Source organism: Plectropomus leopardus, chromosome 10 (genome assembly GCF_026936395.1).
Source record: "Plectropomus leopardus strain MGB_pleo_1.0 chromosome 10, ASM2693639v1, whole genome shotgun sequence".
Taxonomy (NCBI): domain Eukaryota; kingdom Metazoa; phylum Chordata; class Actinopteri; order Perciformes; family Serranidae; genus Plectropomus; species Plectropomus leopardus.
Window position 1 is genome coordinate 33999105 of NC_142185.1, and position 22569 is coordinate 34021673.

At 40.2% G+C, this 22569-nt stretch overlaps 1 protein-coding gene across 7 annotated transcripts in view; it reads right to left on the reverse strand.

Moving 5' to 3' along the window:
* dgkg (diacylglycerol kinase, gamma) overlaps positions 1–22569 on the reverse strand; it is a 166604-nt gene that overhangs the window by 19118 nt on the left and 124917 nt on the right. For all 7 annotated transcript variants that reach the window (XM_088083697.1, XM_088083696.1, XM_088083699.1 and 4 more), the window contains 2 exons: positions 13497–13587; positions 7978–8179 (listed from right to left, as the gene is read on the reverse strand). In XM_088083697.1, the coding sequence (XP_087939823.1) occupies positions 7978–8179; positions 13497–13587 (293 nt within the window). The remainder of the gene's footprint in view (positions 1–7977; positions 8180–13496; positions 13588–22569) is intronic.

Sequence of the window (22569 nt, forward strand, 5' to 3'; positions counted from 1 at the left end):
ATCTTAACTCTTATCTGGCCTTTGTTTGGCATCATAGAAAGACCTCTATTGTTTTATCGCCTCTGCTTTGTTTGTTAAAGCACCTTGTAAACTGTGTTTTTAAAGGTGTAATAATAATAAAGTTCTTCTTATTATTATTGTTGTTAAATGTAGTTGACTGAAGCAATAAATTCTTCAGTTTGTATTAACAGAGAAAGGAGAGTTTGCAGCTGCAAAATCTGAGATTTGTCATGTGACAGCGACGTAGTTGGATAGTTTGGGATTTTTAAAGTGGGGCTGCATGAGATACTTATACTGTATAGTCAGTGTATTACGTACACTAGCTGGCGGTCGGCGCACTCCTGCTTTGCAGAAACAGACGGGGTAGCACCCCGCAGCTCTGCATTACCCTGCTGTATAGAGGGGTTAATATCGAAATGTATTTTACACTTTACAAAAAGGCTTACCTAAAAAATACAATATCAGTCTAAGTGGACGCTGAATTGAGTGTTTTCGACGCAAAGTTTCATTTCAGTCGGATCACATAACAGCCTCTAACAGCACTTTCTGACCCAAACAGCTGACCGGCGGTGGATGAGAAATGTAGTGCCAAAAGATAAAGCTGTGTGAAGCCAAGGTAACACGGTGAAAATACTCTCAATTCAGTGTCCACATAGACTGTTATTGATTTTTTTAGGTAGGCCTTTGTAAAAGTGGCTTAAATATGTTTTGATGTCGACCCCTGTGCTCGCTCAGTCTGTTGCTAGTTGCCATTTTTAGTCTTCATCAGATAGCAACTGTGACTGTAATCTAGGGGTCTGCAGATTATTGGGGCCAATATTTGGCATTTCGTCGATTATCAGTATTTCTGTTTTATTTTAAAGATCGCCGATAATGTTAATTGATTAAAAAGTGCAAAGAAAGTGTCAGCACGGGAGGAACTTTTACTTTGTAAAACCTCAGGGAGCTATTTTTATTTACTCATTTTTTATTTAAATTTTAACGTGACGTTATATGAAAAGTTGCTGGGAACTTTCTGTATGTGATGCTGAAAGTCTCAGTTTTGATTAAACATTTGCTAAAGTTTGTTATATTCCAAATTCTAAATATTGACTGAAAGATTTTCATTTTTATTGTAAATGCATAACAATTCCAAACATCGGTATCGGTTTTGGCCCCGAAAGACCAGCTGACCCGTACCGTAAACTCAGGGGTAGAGAGAGATGTGTAATGACACGCAAAACAACGTCTGAGCCTTCAAGCTTTGACCGCAGCTCTGACTTTCTTCCAGTTCAGGGACTGTTGTTTATACTGGCTTATAGATGCAATGCTTATATTTCAATGATGCAACTGACTGCATTAGCATTATGTGTTGCTATAGGCTGTCTCTGTGTGTCTGCCTCAGTTGTCCGTGCAGAACAAAAGCCAGAGCACATCCACGGTGACTCAGAGGACTGAAGTTTCATCACTGAGGTCAGAAGAGCCCGGGGCGCCTTTCAGTCACTCTGGGTAACCCTGGCTGATTGCATTAACTGCAGCAAATGGATTTAAAAGCTTTAGTTTATTGCGCCAGAGAAAGCAACTGCCATAAACAATTAGTTGTATGATAAACATCCAGGCACACATACACACTGGCAGAGGCATGCAAGCACACGCTCACACGCAGAAACTGAGGCACATAAATGCATACCTCTGAAACTAAAGCGCTCGCCTCCGAGTGCGGTTTCTAAATAACATTAGCAGGAGAAGCTAATGTAATAAAGGTTCAATCCTGAGGGGAAACTCTGCAGAGCAAAGATTCCATCACACGCGCTCGGACATGAATGAACTCACACAGAATTATTATTTACATTTTTACTGAAGCTGTCTGACATAGGTGACGCTCAAGGCCCCGAACTTTACACTATACAGTACACTCAAAAAAAAGAAAGAAAAAAAAAACCATTGCATGTGTGTAGAAATGTGTGCAAACTGAACTGGTCTTTCAATCACAAATTGAGAAAAGGAAAATATGATAAAATTAAATTGCAATAATTATCATGTTTTTACTGTGCTACTTTGCCAAATTATCGAACTATGGAGACTCCACAGGGACAATGCAAGATATTTAAGCGTTCCCTCGAAACAGGTTTTAAAATAATGTTCCCCTAAATTCCTTTTAGGGAAGGGCATATGACTTTAAATGGGTGTAATTTAAATTTATTTTACTGTAGATTTCAAAATATTGGGTGATTTTTTTTTCTCTAGAAATTTTGGCAAGTTATTTTCTTCTTTTAAAAATATTTGGCAACTTTTTATCTTTACATTTTTTTATTTATTTGGCAAAATTATTTTCCTCAAAAATATCTGGCAATTTCTTTTTTCTTTAAAAAATTCTGCCATTTTTTTGGTGATTTTTTTCTTTCAATTATTTTTAATTTTTCAAAAATATCTGGCAATTTCCTTTTTCTTCAGAAATCTTTGGTGATTTTTCTTTTCTTTAAACATTTTTGGTCATTTGTGTTTTCTTAAAAAAAAAAGCTGATTTTTTTCTCTTTAAAAATCACCATAAACGTCTCTATTTATTACAGCCATAAACTGTAACATCATATATTATCTTTGGATTTTGTCCTTGAACACATCTTGTGTTATCATGTTATCATACAGGTTTGTGAAACAAAGTTCAATGACTTTTCCAAAACTTTCAGGCTATATTTAGTCTAAAAAAATATTCCATGACTTTTCCTGTTTTTTCATGACCGTATGAAGTCTGTATGTAGTACAACGCTGTTAGATTGCATTACAATGTACAAGGTTTTTTGTGGTCAATCTGTGTAACGAGATAATGAAAATCCCTTCAAGTGAGGACAGTTTTTTGGTCAGATTACGGGTCAGATTTAGGTCAAGAGTTAAGAGCAGGCTTAGGGTTTACAACATGAACGGAGTCGATGACTCTGACACATATGTACACTGACACTGTTTAGCCGCCGGATCTGTGTTCTGTCGCTATAAATACCTCTGTATGTGGACAGCACTGAGAGAGGACAGGAGCAGCAGCTGATGAGGACTCAGCGCTGACCACACAAAGGACGCTACGTCTCAGAGGGGCAGTCCAACAATTTAGCATTTGAGGGGGATTCACAAACACCAACACTTCTTCACTACTCTTATGCAACTTACCAGCTTCTTTCATCAGACCCTGTCTGCCTCCTAAATGCCCAAATCTTTCAAACTCCACGTCCCAATTTTCTGACACAAAGTTTGTGTTTGAGCTTGTATCTAAAGTGTTAATCTGATCTCAGAGCCACAGAGGACGTTATGTAACAGTTTTCACAGGTTGAGTAGGACTCTTGAACTGAACTTCACGTGTAAAATCTGTGGATTTAACCTTTAAGATGATTGAACTTCCACGAAAAAACATCTCCGACTGTTTTCACCTGCCGACACTGATTTTTGAACGTTGACAGTCACACAGGTTACCTGGAGACAAACCTGCGACTTTGAGCACGTTTTATTTGCTCTGGCAGCAGCTCAGTCACCAGGAGAAAAGTTAGCATTCAGGACGTTTACGTGATGTCAGAAAATGTCAAATTATTGTGTTAGTCTGACTGAAATCCGACTAAATCGAACTTACCCAGATAATTTTGGCCTTTTGGTGGTTAGTTATAGGGACTGTGTTATTTTTGAGGAGGGGGAGTGGGTGCTGCAAACACTTTTTAATTTTGTCTTAGGTAAGGGACATACCATTTGAAAAGGTAGTATTTTGTAAGTCACACCACAGCCACCCCCCTCCTGCTAAATAAAGGACAATAAATTAAGCAATGCACTGCTGTGTATGGGGCTGAAAAACATAATTTATCCCCCTAAAAATCTATATCACTGTAATTATACACTATATTTGAATAATTACTTCTTTTTTCCTTCCACTACAGCTGATGAAGGCAGCAGAGTGGCAGAGCAGAAACTTCGCCGTTTAGCGGAGAAAAATGGAGTCTGGTGTTTTTGATATAACAGCTTCCCCTTCGGTAAGGGCTGTCTTATGGCAAGGTAAAGCCGTGAAAATATTGTAAATATAGTGCACACTTAAACAACAACTGATTTTTTTTAGGTGGCTAAAAGCGAATCAATGACGGCAGAGTTTGCTCAGCGCCGCAGGATTATATGGACGTGACGCGACGGTTTTCTATCCCAAAGTTATTGTGAATAAACATTGTGATTGTGATTCGGTCTATATCATAGACTGTATAAATAACATTGATTTATAGCTGGAAGAGGTAGAGTCGTACATACTTCTGAACGTATACTGGAGGACAGTAGTCCAAATAAATGACCTAATCGAGCTGTAAATGTAGCTCAGCTAGACTGTGCATGTGAACGTACTGACTGTTTCTGCAACCCACGAATATCTTATATTCTGTATGTTTCATACAAATCATATAAATGTTTCTGAAGTGGCGTATTACTTTGTGGTCAGGCGGTGGAGGGGACGGTAGATGATGTGACACCTTCATCGAGACGCTTGTCAATCTGCAGACCTGTTCAAGGCTAATACCTCTTTTCCAAAACAAGTTAGCACATGTGTGCAGGTTATTAATACTCTATAGACTCCTTTTTGGACTGTGACTACAACTGCATCATGAATCCCAAAATTCTTGCCTGCTGCTGTACTAAAACAGAAACTGATAGAGCAGAAACAGTTTCTTTTGCTAATTTATGATGCAATTTGCAAAGAAAAGGTCAAGAAAGTGAGGATGTGTGCCTAATTTTTAAACGGGACGTCGACGGAGAGACATTAGCAACGATGACCGCAAACTAATTCACAATAACTGAAATATGTTTCCCCACTTTTACCATAAGTACAAAGACTGCATCTACAAACAGGTGAAGTTCATCAACTTATAAATAAAAGTGCCTGATATGAGTCATCCCTGTCTTTCACTACAGTTTCTTTCACTGTCTTCCTTCTCTCTCGTCTTTTTCACTCCCTCTCCTCCGGTCTTTACTTCGGTATAGCCCTGAGATCTCCATGGAAACAAGGTTTAGTTCAGTCAGCAGAGATGAGGAGACAAAGTGAAGTGGAAGAGACAGAAGTGGGATGAATCGAGAAAACCTTGGCAAAAGCTCAGAGTGGGTTATTTTCTAATGTTTGTGGACATCAAATGTGAATTCTACCGACAGCTGGACATCATACTCATCCTGGAGTTCAGCTAAATATTAACAAAACATACCGTATACTGCTAAAACCAAACACCTCGAAAAACAGATCCACGAGTCAACTTTGATAGGTTTTCAGTAGAGGAACCTTTTTTAAAAATTGATTTGATTTGACTTGATTTGATTGTCTTTTTCGGATGGCACTTTCTCTGTGATTGTATTGTTTAAATAAATGGCCTAAATTTCCACTGAAGTAAGTATCTACATTGCATCTAGAGATAAAACATTATAAAATAATTATCATTTTAGCTGTATTTTGTATTTTCCAGCACGAGTGATAAGTGATGAATTAACACACAAATAACAAGCTTTAATGCATTCATTTATAAATGTATATATTAATACATTCAACCTGTTGTATATGACATTATTTCTCTTATTTGCGTCTTATCTGCCTATAAATGTGGTTCTTCATTTATTCTTAGTTTTTATCTGCTTAAATATGGTTAATTCTTTTCTCCACATTTCATTTACTTATTAGGAAAATGTATTTTTAAACTTGACCCTCGTGTTTTTGTACACATTGCTGTTTTATTATCTGTGTTTAAACGTTCTTAATGTTCTTAATTTTGGCATTTTGTTATTAGAGGGCAGGGAAGGGGCTGCATGGGTGTCTGACAGTTATTTTATTCTGTGAACTTTTTTTTGTTTTATTTTATTTTAATTTTGTGCTTAAGACTGAAAACTGCAATAAATAAAGATTATTATTATTATTATTATGATTGTATAGTGGTCTTTTCTTTTTTGAGACATTTGCGCTGCTGCTGGTGGTTTAATAATTTTGGCTCGAAACGCCTGACAAAATGCAAGAAGGAGAAAAGAAATGGTGACACAAGAAACGTCCTTGCCTAGATATGATACACCAGCCATTTATCATTAAACTTGCTTAGATTTAGGGGATTTATATGTGGCAGATTTAAAGGTGAACAGTTTTTATGCACCGGTCTATTTTCAGATTTGAGCTACTTTGCTTCCAGAATAGCGTTGGGTCGATTTACGGTTTTGCCGGTCTTTATGTACGAGCTTATCCGGCATTTGTCATCATATCACATTCTGGAAATAATTTGTAATTTCCAGTGAATATCACAATATAAAACGTGCTTATTCTGCTTAAATGTTTATGTTTATAGTCTAATCTCGACAGCACAGCTGATACTAAGTGGTTTCTTTACATGAAGTGACAGAGGTGCATATTTAATGGATTCAGCGTGCAGACAGAGCTCTGATGTTACTCAGAGCTATTTGATAGTCAGACATTCATTTTCTGTTGGCACACAGAGTCATGTGGGTCAGCTGGTAATTCTGTAAACCGGTCCGGTGTTTAGCTTAATATAAAACCCATTTGAAAATATTCACACTAACCCAACCCGACTGTAGAATATATCAGATAGATATCTGATTACATTAATAAGTACTCAGAAATACAAACACAGCTACAAGTGATGATGTGGTAATTTTGAAAATTGTAACTGTTAAATAGCTGCTATCCGCAGGAGAAAACAACCACTGATTATTAAGAAAGTCAAAAGTCAAATTGAGTGAATTACTGCTACGTGTAGAGAAAAGTGAATAGGTGGTCATTATGTTATCACACTATTTTACTGTGAACCACAAACATGCATGAAGCAACCACTTAACAGTCAGACACCCTGAAGCAGCTCATGACAGGGACTGTTATGCTGCTTTATGTCCTTTAACGCTTTGGTTGTAACCTTCATTTAAAATCCAATCAATGAAAATACACCGCAGGGTTTCCCACTGTGTGATTACAGCGGAGGTGCACCGCCTGACCCCATTAACGTCTAAAAATACATGCTGTGCTTTTCTGAATGTAAACATGGAGACAAATGGTTCAATCATTCACACTCAGGTGGGAATGTGTGAAGAGAATGTCACCATACAAGCGAGTTAAACACCAGGCAGTGGTTAGTTTAAAGAATTTCACAGATGGAAAAAGGGTCCTCGCATAAAACTAGACCATCTCTGCAGTAGACAAATGCAAATACTTTTGAAATTGGTGCTACATGACCAGAGAAAACTGAAAACAAAAATGCTTGTGTGTAGAGGTAGAAAACCTACATCTACCAGATTGCACAGCGCCACACCAAACCAACAAACGCTCCTGTTGGTAGGTGACGTAACGTGTCCATGTGTCTAGTCCACGTGAAACTATTCCGGCTGGCCGAATCTCACAATAAAAGTAAACGGTTAGTTAAAACATGTTTCTGAAAACATTTGAGGCGCAACATAGGAAACGCAGTAGCAGACTCTGGGTTTCAGCCGAGGTTCACGGTTTGTTATGAGTTTTTTTGGCCTCTGGTTTTACGGTTCAGAAAGCAGTACGGCGCCTGCATGTTTCTGAAAACATTTTAGGCAGCAATAGGCAGTGCAGTGACATAATCTTTGTTTATATTCGATCAGAACTGTTTTTCAGTTTCACTGAATTTCAGTCCAAGTTCGAGAGAGAGAAAGAGGGGCAGGTGTGTTTCTTGATCTGCTTTTATACTTTTCGTGTCTGTGGTTGACAGTGCGTGGTGGGCAGTGAAAAAATGCAGAAGTACAGCCTGTAGTTTGAGCAACAGCTCGAGAGCCGACAAAACTCCTGGATTACGTAAAACACGTCATTGGATGCACTTTGAAAGGTCAGCAGCAACAAGATTGAGGTTCAAAATAATTAAAATTTTAAGTACAATGCTCTGTGGCGATTTTAGGTGGAAAAGCCTAGTTTGGCTCCAAACAAAGGCACAGCCGGACGGATCATGTCAGTAACATAAACTGTGTCCTCTTTTATTCGCTTTGACTCACCTTGCATGCAGAATTTGAGCTCTTTAGCGTCTGTGACGGTGCTGGCTGGCATCCTGTCGGGAACCTTCTTGCTCATGCGGTTGTAGTTCCTCCTCTTCTTCGTCTCGCCCCACAGGTTAGAGCCGCCATGCATGCTGGGAATGTTGAGCACAGCAATGCCCTCTAAGGAGGTGTTGCTGAGGTCCAAGATGATCCCGTCACACTAAAGATAGGAGACAAAACAGAAGGACAAAGACAAATAATGAATATTTATTATCGTGTGTTGATTTCGTTAGGGTTTGTAGTGTGTTCCACATTTTAGAGCCTTTCATAGAAAAAAGCTGACTACCCCAAGGAGGTCTTATGATGAAACATTTTACATTTGCTGCTTGCTGTGCCCCTGGTCTTCCTACCACTTTTTTGCCCGCTGACAAATTTTCATATAATATCCGGTGCTTAGTTCTGAAGTTATTAAATAAACAGTTTGAGGGATGAGAATTTTACAAAAAAATCAACACTGAGCAAATTGTACTGCCTCAGTATGTGACACTTAAGGGTTTTTAATACTTCTTTAAAGACGTGGTTACAAAAGATGCAACAAGCTTAATTGTAGTCAAAAGGGCTTGACTCCACACTGTAACACAATTCAAAATATGCGTAAAAATCATATTTCATACAGGTAATTAGGCCCCTGTATGTGCAATGAAGCCCCCTGGAGGAACACAAGCTCAGTCTAGTCCAGGTTGACCTTTAAGCGGTGCATTGATAATCACTCTGAGATGTCAGACAGGCAGGCAGCAATGGCTCCACCTGACTGTCACATGGGAAGATCGATAAGAATAGCTTGTTGTCATCAGCACAGCAGTGGTGGGGAAACCATGCGAGAGTATGACAGCAACTATGTGTCCTGTGACAAAGGAGAAGGGTAGAGGACCTAAGATGGAGCCTTGTGGAACTCCTGTCGTCAGCATGATCCTTTCCATGTCACCTGCAAGGAGCAACACCTCAGGTGGGACGCAAACAGAGAGCGCAGATCCAAAGGAGGATCTGATGGATCATCGTGTTAAATGCAGCACACATGTTTGAGAGTGCAAGGACATAGAAAAGGGAATTTGCTGTGCTGAGACTAGAGATGTGTTGATAAGGTGGGTTAAGAGGGGCAGGTGGTCAGAGGCGGCAGACTGTAGAGGAGTGGAGGGGTAGAGGCAAGACAGCAGGTGATGGGGTGGCTGGAAGATACAAGGTCAAGGACCTCACTGTAGGAGAGGTGGAGGGAGAAACTTTAGAGGTCGAGGAAAGTATGGATGATGGGCCATGGTGATCTATGTATGCAGCGTGGGGGCGGAGGAAAGAATTTCAAAAATTGACAACTTTCTTTAAACTCAAAATGCATCAGAACTCCAGCAGCAACAAGGAATGCTGTAACAGCTCTTTGCACCTGACGAAACTCAAGAGCAATGGCCATGTTGAACTTTGTTGTGGGAATGAGATTCCTGAAACAATATTTTTTTTCATATTAATCTCAAAAAGACTCATACAGAAATGTGTGTTCTAAATTTTAAGAAGTTTGAAAAAAAAGGTCTGCTTTCTGTATATTTCTTACTTTTTCAGTCTCTCGGTGGGTTTCTAGTATCCTTCAAATTATTAAAAATTAATTACAATATAAAATACGCCTAGTGCGGTGGCTGCAATAAAAATAAACCTGCTAATGTTTTCAACATCCATCTCCATGCTTTTCATAATGTTATCACAAGAGGAGAAGTTGCATAACATCACTCAGTTGAAACACATTAATCTCACAATTGGGTTTAATCGACATTTTGAAAATATTGCTTAGATTTTTGTGCAAATCTGTAATGGAAACCTGCCTTCTTTCAAACTCCGTGCAGATTAATTTGGATCGCTGTGTTTGTGCTGCTTTGGCTGTGATGAACGGTAATTAGTGTCAATGCATCTCGCTGGTTAAGGAGCTGAAATTAGCTTGTTCACCCAACTGTTGTATTTTTTCAGTGTCAATCGGAGCTGGAGGCAATAGTAACCTGTGACTACTGCAGAGTCATTTGACCCAGGTGTGAATGCCAATTGAACACTTTACCATTAAAAAGCAAGATGTTTGCAGGTTTTTTGCACAGTGGAAAAGAGACTTAAGATAACTTTATGAGAGAGAGGAATCTAGTGCTAACAACTGGGCTAATAAATACCACAGTCACCACAGCTGCACTGTTTGAGATACTGTATCATAGAGTAAGGCAGATACCAGTGTTTGTTCCCTCTTTGTGCACCAGTGATTTGTTTAAGACTGCAAGATTTATTTTGTCCTGACGCACTACCTGGGCAGGAGCCAAGTGTGTGAATGTGTGATGCAGCAAAAAATAGACAGCAGTAAAATAGACGGCACAATGTCAATACATACTGTTGGATATTATATAACATATATTAGGTAACCCCATTCTGGCCCTCCTGGCCTAACACTGAATTATTTTGTGCCTCATAGCCTCATCTGGATTCATCGCATAATTCAACAGAGAATGTCAAAAACACACTGCTGTGACTCAGCGAGCACGGTTGCTTCGTGCTGAGTCAAAGCAGCCACAAAAACGCTGGACTTTACCATTAAATAATGTGTGTGTGTGTGTGTGTGTGTGTGTGTGTGTGTGTGTGTGTGTGTGTGTGAGTGTGTGTGAGTGTGTGTGTGTGCGTGCGTGTGTGTGTGTGAAAACCTACTCAACATGTACGAGCACAATACCAGCACTCTGGTACTGGACAGCTTTGTGAAGTGTAGTGGCCTTCAAAGTGCAGTGGACATTTTGAAAAATGGTTTAATTTCTTTGAAAAACATCGGAAAAAAGGCAACCAGTCGCATGAAATGTCCCACAAATGACAAAAAAAAAAAAGTCAGTGAAAGGTGACAAAACATGATCTGAAGATTAGCTTTAAATAAAACAGAAAAAATGTATATGAGTATTTATATTTTCTTAATTTTAAAACTTTTTTCAGATCATTTTCTGTTTTTGTTCTTTTCTTATTTTGTTGCTCATTTCAAGTAATTTTCTTGTTGCCTTTTATGAATTTCTTGCTATTTTTTGGGTCATTTATTGTCATTGCTCATTGCCTTCTTTTCACGTTTATGAAAGAAAACGTTGGCACTGTACGTTTCTTCAAACCATGGCTATGCAAATTTGCAGATTATAGTTTGTGGGTATATGAAAACTTTTCATTCCAATAACGCTGTAGTTAGATAACATGTGGGTTTAGCCACAAAAACTAGTTGGCTATTGTTGGCAAATTTCATATTTTGGCTCTAAATATCCGATTTTGGTGGCACAACCCCATCAGGAGAGGCAGCAATATGTCCATAAACAAACTTTTGGCGGCACTATCCAGAGGAAAACAAAGAATTCAAACTGAGATCTCCTCTTTATCCAGCCTACATCCTGTGGACACAACAGAGCTCAATTTAATATCAATGAGATTTTGAACATTTTCTCATTCTTCTTAAATTCGGCTCTGAGTGACAGCCTTTCTCTCGCGTCAGCCTGATGCTAATTTAAGATCATAAAATCTTAAAATCTGTTCTAACTTGAGAAACTTCAGAGAAGCCTCTGAGCACAGCAAAAGAGCTCCTGCTCATTTATTCCTTTGATCCCAAATTCGCCTCAGTAGGGGTTTAAGGAGAAACAGATCAGAATTTAGTAATTTACAAATATGAAGCCGATTTATTTCTCAGAGACAAAGAATAGACTATTGTGAGCAGCAAAATTTTGCCTTGACAGGCATAACTTTTGGGGCCTAAAAAGCTGCAGGAAACAGCAATGACTCATTAAATCACAACTGGTTTTGTTGTTTGTTAGTCTCAAATAGTGGTCTGTGTGGAAGGCATCTCACCTCGGTTACGTGCCAGCCACAATCCCCTTTACCTCCAGATGACTATCAGCTAACACACTAATTCACTTATACACAAGACGTAGACACAACGTTGATATGATATAAAATGTAATGGATCTGTGGTTTGCAGAAACACACAACGCCAGCGTTTTATTCTGGCGACTGGTCTGTTCTTTACATAGCAAATTGTGGTTTGTTTCTATATTAATGCTCTGAATATCGCATACAAAACCTTAAAGGTCACAGTAATACAAGCCCAGCAATTAATGCAGCTGTTTTACAGTCAACAATCTGACTGACTCCCTCCAGGTTTATTTTCTACACACGGTGGTTTAACACCTCTCACTAGGCGCCCACCAAAAGTTTCCTGCCTGTTTGCATCAAGTGACCAGCCTTATGATTTCATACCTGCCTACACAGCTGTTCCCCAGTTTCTTATTAGACATGATGTCACCTTATGTGGAAGTCGCTGCCCTCTGAGCGGAAACACAACAGCATCTTTCAATATGCACTCACGTAAGCTACGACAAGAATCATAATGTGATACTTTCTGAAAAAATATGTGTCATAAAATACTTGAGTAAATACATATACACAGACATACACACGTATATTTATATACATTTATTTCCCCTCGCAGTGATTCTCCTTCTCTGCTCCATTCTAATAACACAGAGCTCTGTCCCTGATTGCCTGTGTGTCTTTGGCTGTGTGTCTCTCTCCCTCTCTATTTTGAGCAATGTCTGCATAATTTATCATTTTGCATGATCAAATAATTTATATCTAATATATCATTTATATTATTCATAACAGAGCATTTAGCCCGTTTACCTGCCAGATTCGCTCAATAGAAAAGCAGTGCGCTTCATGGCCATTCCCCGTCCAGTGTAAACCCAGAGTAATGTATTGTGGATTTCTTGACAAAGAACAAGAAAATAAAGTTGTAACCTTTAAGAAGTAGTGGAGCTATATATCGACTAAGGTTACATACAAGGCTCAAGGTACAAAGTACAAGGTAGATGTATTAGTCATTTTTTTGAACCTAGATTAATTTATGTTTTACACAGAAATAGTTACTGTGCTGTTACTAACGCCGTTTCCAGCTAAGAAAGTTATTTGTCAACAACATTCAGAGAGTAATCACTAAAGACAGTCAAATTGGATTTTTTTTTAAATTATTAATTAACATATGGAAAGTGTTGGGCATGAACCCTCTGAGATGAAACTCAGCTTGTTTGCATTTTCCCCGTTGCTTTCTGAAAAGGTGTGTTTCTCGTGTGTTTTCTTGGAGTCTTGCTGTGCTTTAAGCACCCAGGTGACACATTATGCATCGCCGTTTGACTGAATGAGGCAATCAGGGACTTTATGGAGCATTAATCTGATGCTGTGCTATGAATAGCCCGCCTCATTAATATGAGAAAAGTACTTTGTTGTACATCTCCGCAACACATAAAAGGACGGCATTTGAAAATCTGACAGCGAAAAGGCAGGAAAGCAAACTTATTGACATGTAGTGTACACAAGATTGTTTTTGTTTTTTTTACATTCTTGGGTATTCAAAGATTTTTACTCATATCTGTCAGTTACACAAGCGCTCACTTTTTGTCACCACTCGTCCGTTATGCCTCAGTGACAACAGCTTTGATGTGACTCACCTCGACTTCGATGCATTCATTCAGTTTCTTGCAGGTGGCAGAGATGGTCTCGGTGGTGCCAAATTCAAAGTACCACAGCTTGTTCTTCATTCTGAGGAGCGAGAGGGGAACAGAGGACAGACACGTTTTGACATTAGAAAATATTTTAACTTGCACATGAGTACGGTGTTTCGAGCCTACAGCGTGATTTGTTTCGGGTGCACTGGACACATATTGAAGCTGTCCGGCGCCTTGAGTCACGTCACATCCTGTCTCTGACAGCTCGTGGCCATGTGACCACGCAGGTCAAAGCTCCATCGATGCGCCCTGAAGCCCTAAGTTGCAGTACAGAGAGTTAACCCCACCATCTGTCAACATTTCTACTGTTGTCCGCTCTTTCATCGAAACGATCCACACAGTCGCCTCAGTGCCCGTATGCAGAGAGCTGAAACGTCAACATTGCCTCCGGAGGGGACACGGGGTGAAACATGGCTGGTGGAGACTGTACAACTAGGGTAAATATTATTGTGATTCACAACACTCAAAGCAACACACAGCACTGACGGAGCAGAGGTTCATTTCTGCCCTGCAGAGGGTTTTTCAGAGGTGACCTGATGGATGCAGCTTTGTTTTTTATTCTGGTGTCATCTGTTGCAGTTTTGGGACCGGGCAGTGGCTCAACAACACAGTTTACACTCAAGGTGAAATCTCTGTTTGTTTGCAACAGTGAGAAATGGAGAGAAAACCAACTGGTTCAATTTAACTGCACAAAAGCTTTCAGTAACATAACTTTGGCCCCAAAAGTAACACTGATGAACATGTACCTGGCCCTTAGATCTGTGTAGCGTTTCCACAACAGACAGTACTCTTACATGTGGGCCATGTTGTTGTCACTCGCTGCTCCGTCCAGCAGCACTCGCTGTATTTTCTTTTCTTCTTTTGATACAGCTTGAAGTCTGCACCCTGTAAAACGTCCACAGAATGGGGCTGCACGGTGACATTTTCAGAATAAAAATTAGCAGGCTGGAGTGACAGTTGTTTAGAGCTGCTGGAGTGCACGGAAACGATGTGTTTTTCTCCAAGTGAGGATTAGAATATATGCAGGTCACACGATCAATACACATTTTTAAAACACTTGAAGATCCAATCATTAATAAAACTGTATGACATCTAAGTGAGACAATAAAAACAAATGGAGAGGTCAAAGTTGTCATATTGAAATTTAAGGTGAGTTTATAGATTTACATTGTTTGCTCATGCATGGAATGAAATTACAAGTAAACGTTTCACTAAGTTGCTGGCAGTCGGCCCAGAGAATGAATTGTTAGTCTACAGCTGCTGCTGGAGGCTGCGAAACATCCTTTCATTTTATAGTTATAATTTAAAAACTTGTCACGGCATGGACAGTTGTTAAGCAGCCACAGTTCAGAACTGAAGTGTTTCTAACTCCACCTTTTTGTATCAGGTCAGTGTGCAAAGTATCCCAAAAGAGGGGTCAAGAAAAAATGGAGACGTAATGAGCAGTTCTATTGGTACCATCCACAACTTTTCATAATGGAAACACGAAAAATGCATACTTAACTGGTTCATGCTGCTTGGTGGAAATGCAGCTTAACTGAGGAGGACTGAAGGTAACTGTGGAAACCTACAAGTCACAGTCAGTGTTGAACACTTGGTTGTTCTCAGACTTTTTAAATTTTAACCTTTCTGTGGGCGAACAAAGACTCACTGTTGAGCTCTGCCAGAAGCAATCATATGGATTCATGGTGCTTTAGAGACAGGACTCCCACCATCTCCCCAGCACATCTCACACTGACTGAATGTGAGGTTCAAAGTCCTGAAACCTGTCTAACCTGTCTGCAAAATGTGTTATAACAAGAGTCTGCAGCCACGCCAGCAGCTCTGCGAGGCTGCATCCAGACACTCAGTACGTTTACATGTATAGTTTAGTCGAGCTACGGTTAAAGCTCGATTAGGTCATTTAATTGGACTACTATCCTTGTCCCTGTATACAAGCATGTCCACACTGCAATATTTGGTGCAATATTTTAACCACACAACCACAATCCTCTGTGCAGTTATTCAAATGTGCAATATTCTTCCAACTCTTGAATGTAGGCGATATTTAACATGTACCGCATTTGTATATATTCTTATTGTTATTCTTGCTTACATACTAGTTTTATAGACTACATTTTAGCATAAGGCACATTTTAATTTTACACACTTTACACACTCAGCTCATTATCCATATCATAAGTTAAATATTCGCATTTTAGTGCAAATTGTCTATTAGTGTGTTTCTTTACATTTACATTTTTACACACACACTCAGCATATTACACAAAATTTACCTTTAAATACATACATACTGGTGCTAACTGTTTTACTGTATTTCTATTTTTATATTTATATTTTATATACATACACTTGTACTTATTTCTACTTGCTATAATTATCCATGCTGGCATCCGAGCGACTGTAATGAACCTTAATTTCCCCCGGGGAACAATAAAGTATTTCTGATTCTGATGTCCCACCATGCATCACTCCGCAGACGAAACATACTTCATAATATGACTGCAGGTTCATTGGCACGTAACATAGATTTGCTGCTGATACTGAAAACACAACTATTGACACAACAGCTCAGTATCATGTGGGCACACCAGTGCCAAGGTCACAAACCACCCTGGCACTGAAAACTAGAAGAGAAGGACATTTAAACAGAACTCGACTGAGAGAAATTCAGGAGATAAAACTCAACATGAACTTAAATTGTAGAACAGACTTCAAACAAAGCACTCAAATAATTCACCACTGTTTATTTTACCTAAAATGTAACCTAAATGTCTTAAGCCGCTGCACTCGTTCACATGTTTTCCTCCTTGCTAATTGTCTCTGTCCCCTGTTCTCTCTCTCTCACCTTAATACCTCCCCAGAAACCTCTGCCGCTGTCAAATCAGGGGATTATGAGCATATTTGAGATCACAATTAGGAACAGTTGCGATTCTCAATGAGGCGAGCTGCCTAACCTCATTAAGCTGCTTCCACTTGAGACGGTCTGTAAAAAATGCAATTAACTCGTGTTTTTTCCCCTCTCGTATGGACACAGAGTGCAACAGGGAGACAGACTGCCTCCGTAAGCCGCTCCTCCATTATTCCCATGTTTATGCACCAAAACTGGTGAACAAAAAGTATCTTAAATTATCTTTAAAAAAGGAGCTATTTCTCCAATTATCACGACACGTTTTTGTCCTATTTTTTAGTCTCCAGTTCAGGTTGTAAGGCTGCTTTACGAACAAAGCAAAGCACTTATTAATTTTATTCAACTTTAATGAATACAGTTGGTTTGAAAGCTCGTCTGTTCAAAGAGGATTCAGAGACCTGGTGAAACCACAAGTCGTCTGAGAGAGAATAAAGATTGGCTTTGCAGAGAGGTTGAACCATGTTGTTATAAAAACACTGTTCAGCAGAGGTCGGGGGCTCCAACACTCTCTGGCTCTGAACTGTATCCAGTTATCTCTCGCCCATTGTGCCCCTCGCTACTCCTCCCTACAGATAAGCATCTCCTTTAATCCCCAATATGAGCAGTGACCTCATGACCTCGACACCTCTTTCCTGCCCCCTCCTCTCTCATACATAAAGTTAATGCAGCAGGATGTTACCATTGCACAGTGGCTTTTCAAGAATTTTTTTTTACTGAGGTGGCCCAAGTGGGGCATTGACTTACGCCAGATTCGGCAACCTCGCCGAACTGCAGCGTGTTTCACCCCTGTGGTGTTCACACTGGCAGCGTTGTGGCTCTGGCGCTTCTGCAGGGCTGCCTGCTGCTATCAGTGCTGTATTTCCACATTCATAAGCACAAATTCCACTAATTTATAAAGTTCTGCAAGCTCCTGCACTGTCAACAACACGCTCCCGCAAATACTGACACACTCTAATTTAGTAATAGAGTTTTCAAATTGATAAGGTCAAAGGTCATGGCTCATGAGTCAGCTGCTCGCCATGTTTTATGACAAAAGAAGTCCTCACACGTGTATTTGAATGTGTGCTGGCGTGTTTGTTTGTCCTTGTCTGTGGAGCAGGAAGCAGAGTGAACAAAGCTGAATTTTCCCTTTGAGATGCATCGCATTTTCAAAATATTCCGACTGGGGAAAAAGCAGGCATATAGGGAAAATACTCTGTTCACTTTATTTTTCTTGATTTAATTGTACATCTCTTCCTCTATATGCACATTAAGAGCATATATGCACATTTTTTTCAAAGATATTTTGGGGCTTTTGGGGAGAGGGAAAGACATGTAGCAAAGGATCGAGGCTGGAAACGAACCTGCGGCCGCTGCAGAGGACTCAGCCTCTGTATATGGGTGCCTGCTCTATCCACTGAGCCACCGACACCCCACTTTTCGGCATCTTTGTAGTACTTTCTGTAATAAAGCAACCAACTACAGAGAGGACAACCTGCTTCTGAAGAACCATTATAATGTACATATTTGTTATATTAAAGCACTTTTAAAGTATCTTGATCATATTTTTATTGTAATTATTTCTGTTCTATATTTATGTTTTTGAGTGTTGCAGTACTTTTTTTAAAAATGAATGGAGATGGGCATTCTCAGTGTCGAGAAAACAAACAAAACAAAACAAAACAAAGCGCTCTGTGGTGGGTTAAATGTTTGAAAAGAAATGAGCCCAAAAGAACCAGCTTCCCTAAACATGGTGGAGTGGTCTTTTGAAGTGGTAACAGGCAATACTATTTCAGAGAGAAAAAGAAAGAATAGAAAGACAGGAAAAAGCGCCATCATGTTTCAGCACAGTGGCCTTTGTCAGGCGATAACGCGCTGACAGCTCCGCCACATTTAGGTAAGTTGGTTCTTGTTGGCTCTGTTTTTTGTCACAGTACTTTGCCTTATTTTTATTCCTCTCAATATGTTTAAAGTATGCTTTATGATTGCACCGATGGCCACGTTTAGACGAGAACGACCCTACTAAAAAAAGAAAATGCAAAAATGATGCTTGTGTACATGGATCCACAAAAACAACCAAAAATGCTGTAGCATGCATGCCAGGCCCCATAAAGGTGTTCCTGAGCTGTGAATGTTGTTTTCTGACTTGAGAATGGTTATTTATTTGAAATGTAATGCACGTGACGTCACCGTTTTCACAGCATTCACACTGCGACAGAAAAGGTGGCATTCTCGAAAATTTACACTCTGGAACATTGTTAATAAAGTTTTTTTTAGAGGCCAAAATGCTGTTGTCGTGTGAATGAAAGGCAACTAAAGTTTAACCTTTCGTTCAAACCTTTCTTGCCGTGTAAAAGGCCAAAAAATCCAAAGCAAAGTCCTTCTAAGTAAAAAGCTACTTGACAATAAATCTTTTTCTTAATCTGATTTCTGATTCCCAGATTCTTCTTCTCCGAAACTCCCTCACTTGACGACAACACACACATTTACACACAGAAAGACAGCATTGTCCTCCCTGTGAGAAGTCATTAGCACCTGGGCTTTGGGCTCCTGGAGGTCTGGCTACTGTGACCATTAGATGCTGGTGCATTGAGGTGTCAGGAGTCACACATCCCCTCCGTCCCAACAGGGCCAGGATGGGAGGGCGACAGTGAGGGAGGAGGGGGGCTGGGAGCCGTATGTGCGAGGAGACGAGTGGGGGATGGTGTGAGTGTGTGAGAGACTCACACACACACACACATCACAGACAATGTGGGGCTGTGAGTGGCAGGGAGGACAATAAAGCAGTGAGCTACATGTGGCAGTGGGCCTTTCTCACCAGGTCAAAGGTGATTCATCAACTGCTCGTTCTCCAAACTGACTCCTTTCAGTTCAAAACACTGAGGATATTTACGCTGCCAAAACATCAGTCAGAAAACAACAGAACAGTTGCAGTTGTCCGTCAGCTGTCTGTTACTTTGTGGAAACACTAAAGAAAAAACTCAAAAGAACAACAACCTCCAGTGTTGGCTGACTGTAAACGGTTTACATTAGACTGTTTGTTTTACTCTGTGTGTTGGATCAGAGCCATGAGTGTCTCATACAGAGATTCAGCAGCAAAGCAGTGATTCTCAACTTACGGCCCGCAGGCCAAATCTGGTCCCTGATAGGGTGCTGTGTGGCCCCCCAACCATTTTCTGATTCACAATAAAAATAAAGTGAATCAGACTGGGAATGTTTTTTTTTAGCACAGAGAGCATAAAACTCCAAAAAAACTGCAAAAAAAAGCAAAGCAAGGTGAGTTTTCCTGATTAAATGCATTAAAAAACATTTTATACAGAAGAAAGAGCTCATTGTGTTTAACCTCTAAATTTATGAGCTTAATCTGTCCCTCTTCACATAAATGCTTTACGTCTTTTAACTGTGGCGGTTGTTTAAAGGATCAAAAAGAGAGAGACAGAGGTATCTGTTAGTTATCATGCTCTCCTCTCTCTGCCTGTTATGCTGGGACAAATATATGGAGCTCTGGGTGGAAACTCTAGCATTAATTATTGAATTTCAAAGTGCAAACAATCCATTTCTGTTTCTCTCTTACCCTCCCTGCTCTTTTTTTTTTACAGTATGTGGGCTAATTAACTGTGGAGGGAAGCACATGTGTTGTTTTCATCAGGCAAACAACATGAAACACCAGCAAAACATACAAGAGCTGCGCAGTACCCAAGTGATTCCTTCAAAAACAAGATTTTGTACTTTACTGCGTGCAGTAAAAGTAAACATTGTGCTTGTTTTGGGCCACTTTGATGGTTTAATTGTGATTTTAAACATTCAGAGCCCTCCGTGTGTTTGTGCTCATGTGCACAATTAACAACAGAGTTTTTAATTTATCTATAGTCATTGGTTTAGATAACGTAGAATACAAAACAATGCAATGTGTACAGCTTTGCAGCCAAGGTTAACCCCTGTGCCTGGTTAGGCTTTCAGAATTAAAACAGGAAATGTAGGATTACTGCGGAATAATGCAATACAACAAATACAATAAAATATGGGATGACTAAGTGAAAGTGGAGACCAAAATGAGAACAGAGACAAAGAACAAAATAACAGTAAATAATGACTATGTTATTAAAGTATGAGGTGTGTGCATGTCCCCACATGTATGTCCATGCACTGTGCACGTGTGTGCAAGTAAATGACAGTCAGCACGCCCCTAGTTTGGAGAAGCAGGCATGAATACCAACACAAAGTATAATTGAAGTATATGCTATGTTTAGAATATTTTAACAGCTTTACTTTGCCCTCAGACAGTGATTACTGATGGGGAACTGAAGCTGTAAAATCGCTAAAGCCAGACTACATCAAGAAAAACATGTTTTAACATCACTGGGCACAAGAGCTGCTGGTCTACTGCTGCCTTGATTTAGTTTGTTGTTTTTTTTGTCGCTCATTAGGAGCACTGTCAGAATTTATAAACAGTTTGGTTACTAACTGTACCACTAGAGTGCACAGCATACTCTGGGTACAGATGGAGCAGCAGAACATGAGGCTCATTGAAAGTGAAACTTAACCATTCATTCTGCTGGGTCTAAAAGTTTGTTTTCACTCACGGCAGCTGCTCCTCTCATCCATCAATCTGATCTGATCAGCTCTGAAATAATCGGCAGATCAATTATCCACCCTGTGAGTCACAAACTGCTGCTGAGGAAAAAAAGTCATAAAGAACTCCGCCTAGGCTGCATTCACTGACCCCCCAAAAATTCAGAATTTAGGGAAGGGACACAGAAAGCACCATCAGCTACCGTCACATATAAATCCTAATTTTGTGGGAAACTCTACATCCGCACTTCAAATGATCCAAACTATCCCTTTAAGCACAAACGCACCGTATACTGTTTAGACAGATCAGCATTTAAGCAAATCATTGGTGCAGATCTGTGTGCTGTTTGCATAGGCGTTTACTCCGAGACACCTGAGAGCATTATCACATTCACAAACACACCAGTTGTTTGTTAGCACACACACCTCCCTCGGCCCCAGGCCACAGTAAAGACAACAGGCAGCGCCGTAAACTCATCAGCAGTGATTCAGCTCAGGGCTACAGTATCGGTGTGTGTGCACACGGCCGCTGTTTGTTCTCTGCTGCGCATCTGAATGAGTCGTCCGAGGGAAGTGTGCCAAAGCAAAGGCTGCCGGAAATGAAAGCAGGGAGACATCAAAGGTGGTGTTTCTCCCACAGCCTCTGCTATGTGTGGATGGTATTAGACCACGTTTACATGAGAACGGCCCTCCTAAAAACGGAAAAGTCTTTCCTTTGCATTTAAAAAGAAGATCCACATTCATATGATAACATTGTGAGAACAATGCTCGTGTGCACGGATCTGCAAAACAACCGAAAACGTTGCAGTATGAATGCCAGGGCCAGTAGTTGGCGGAGTACGTTTGTAATGTGCATGCGCCAAATGCGGCTGTGACGTCTCTGTACTCACAGGATCTGTGCATTGCCAGTTCAGCGACAGAAGAGGTGGCGTTTTAATACGGTTACACTCTGGAATCTTGTTTCAAAAGTTTGTGTTTTTAGGCCCCTGAAACATCGTTATTGTGTGAACAAAGGGCCAAACTGCAACAAAAGTTTGACATTTCATGCAACAACCGTTGCCGTGTAAACAACCCCGAAGTGACGTCCTCAGGTTGGCATGTTGTAACAAGTCAAATGTCTTTCCATCACTGAGAACAACAGTTTCACACATACAAGACCTGCATTAATCTAATACCTCATTCCCACCGCAATTAGTGGGTGCACACAGGTTATTTAAACACAGGTAAATCCGTTAAATGGCTCTAGTCCCACTGCCACTGCACTCACCGCTGGAGAGTGAGTCGGCCTTTCTGTCAGCTGGCATGTGCGTGTGTGCGTTGTCTTGTTGGTGTGTCCGTGTGACATCACGGGCAGGCAGGAGAACAGGTAAACACAGCAGCAGGAACAGAGGTCTTGAATCATTTAAGTGGTTTCTTCTCGTTATTTATCCCTTGCTTCTTAAGTACACCATTCAAACTCGCTGTAGATGTATTTGAATCTGTGTTTTAGTGCTGCTGACGAGGAGACGGACGGTAATTAGTAACGGTGCGTCATTGCATCTCGATGGTTAAGGA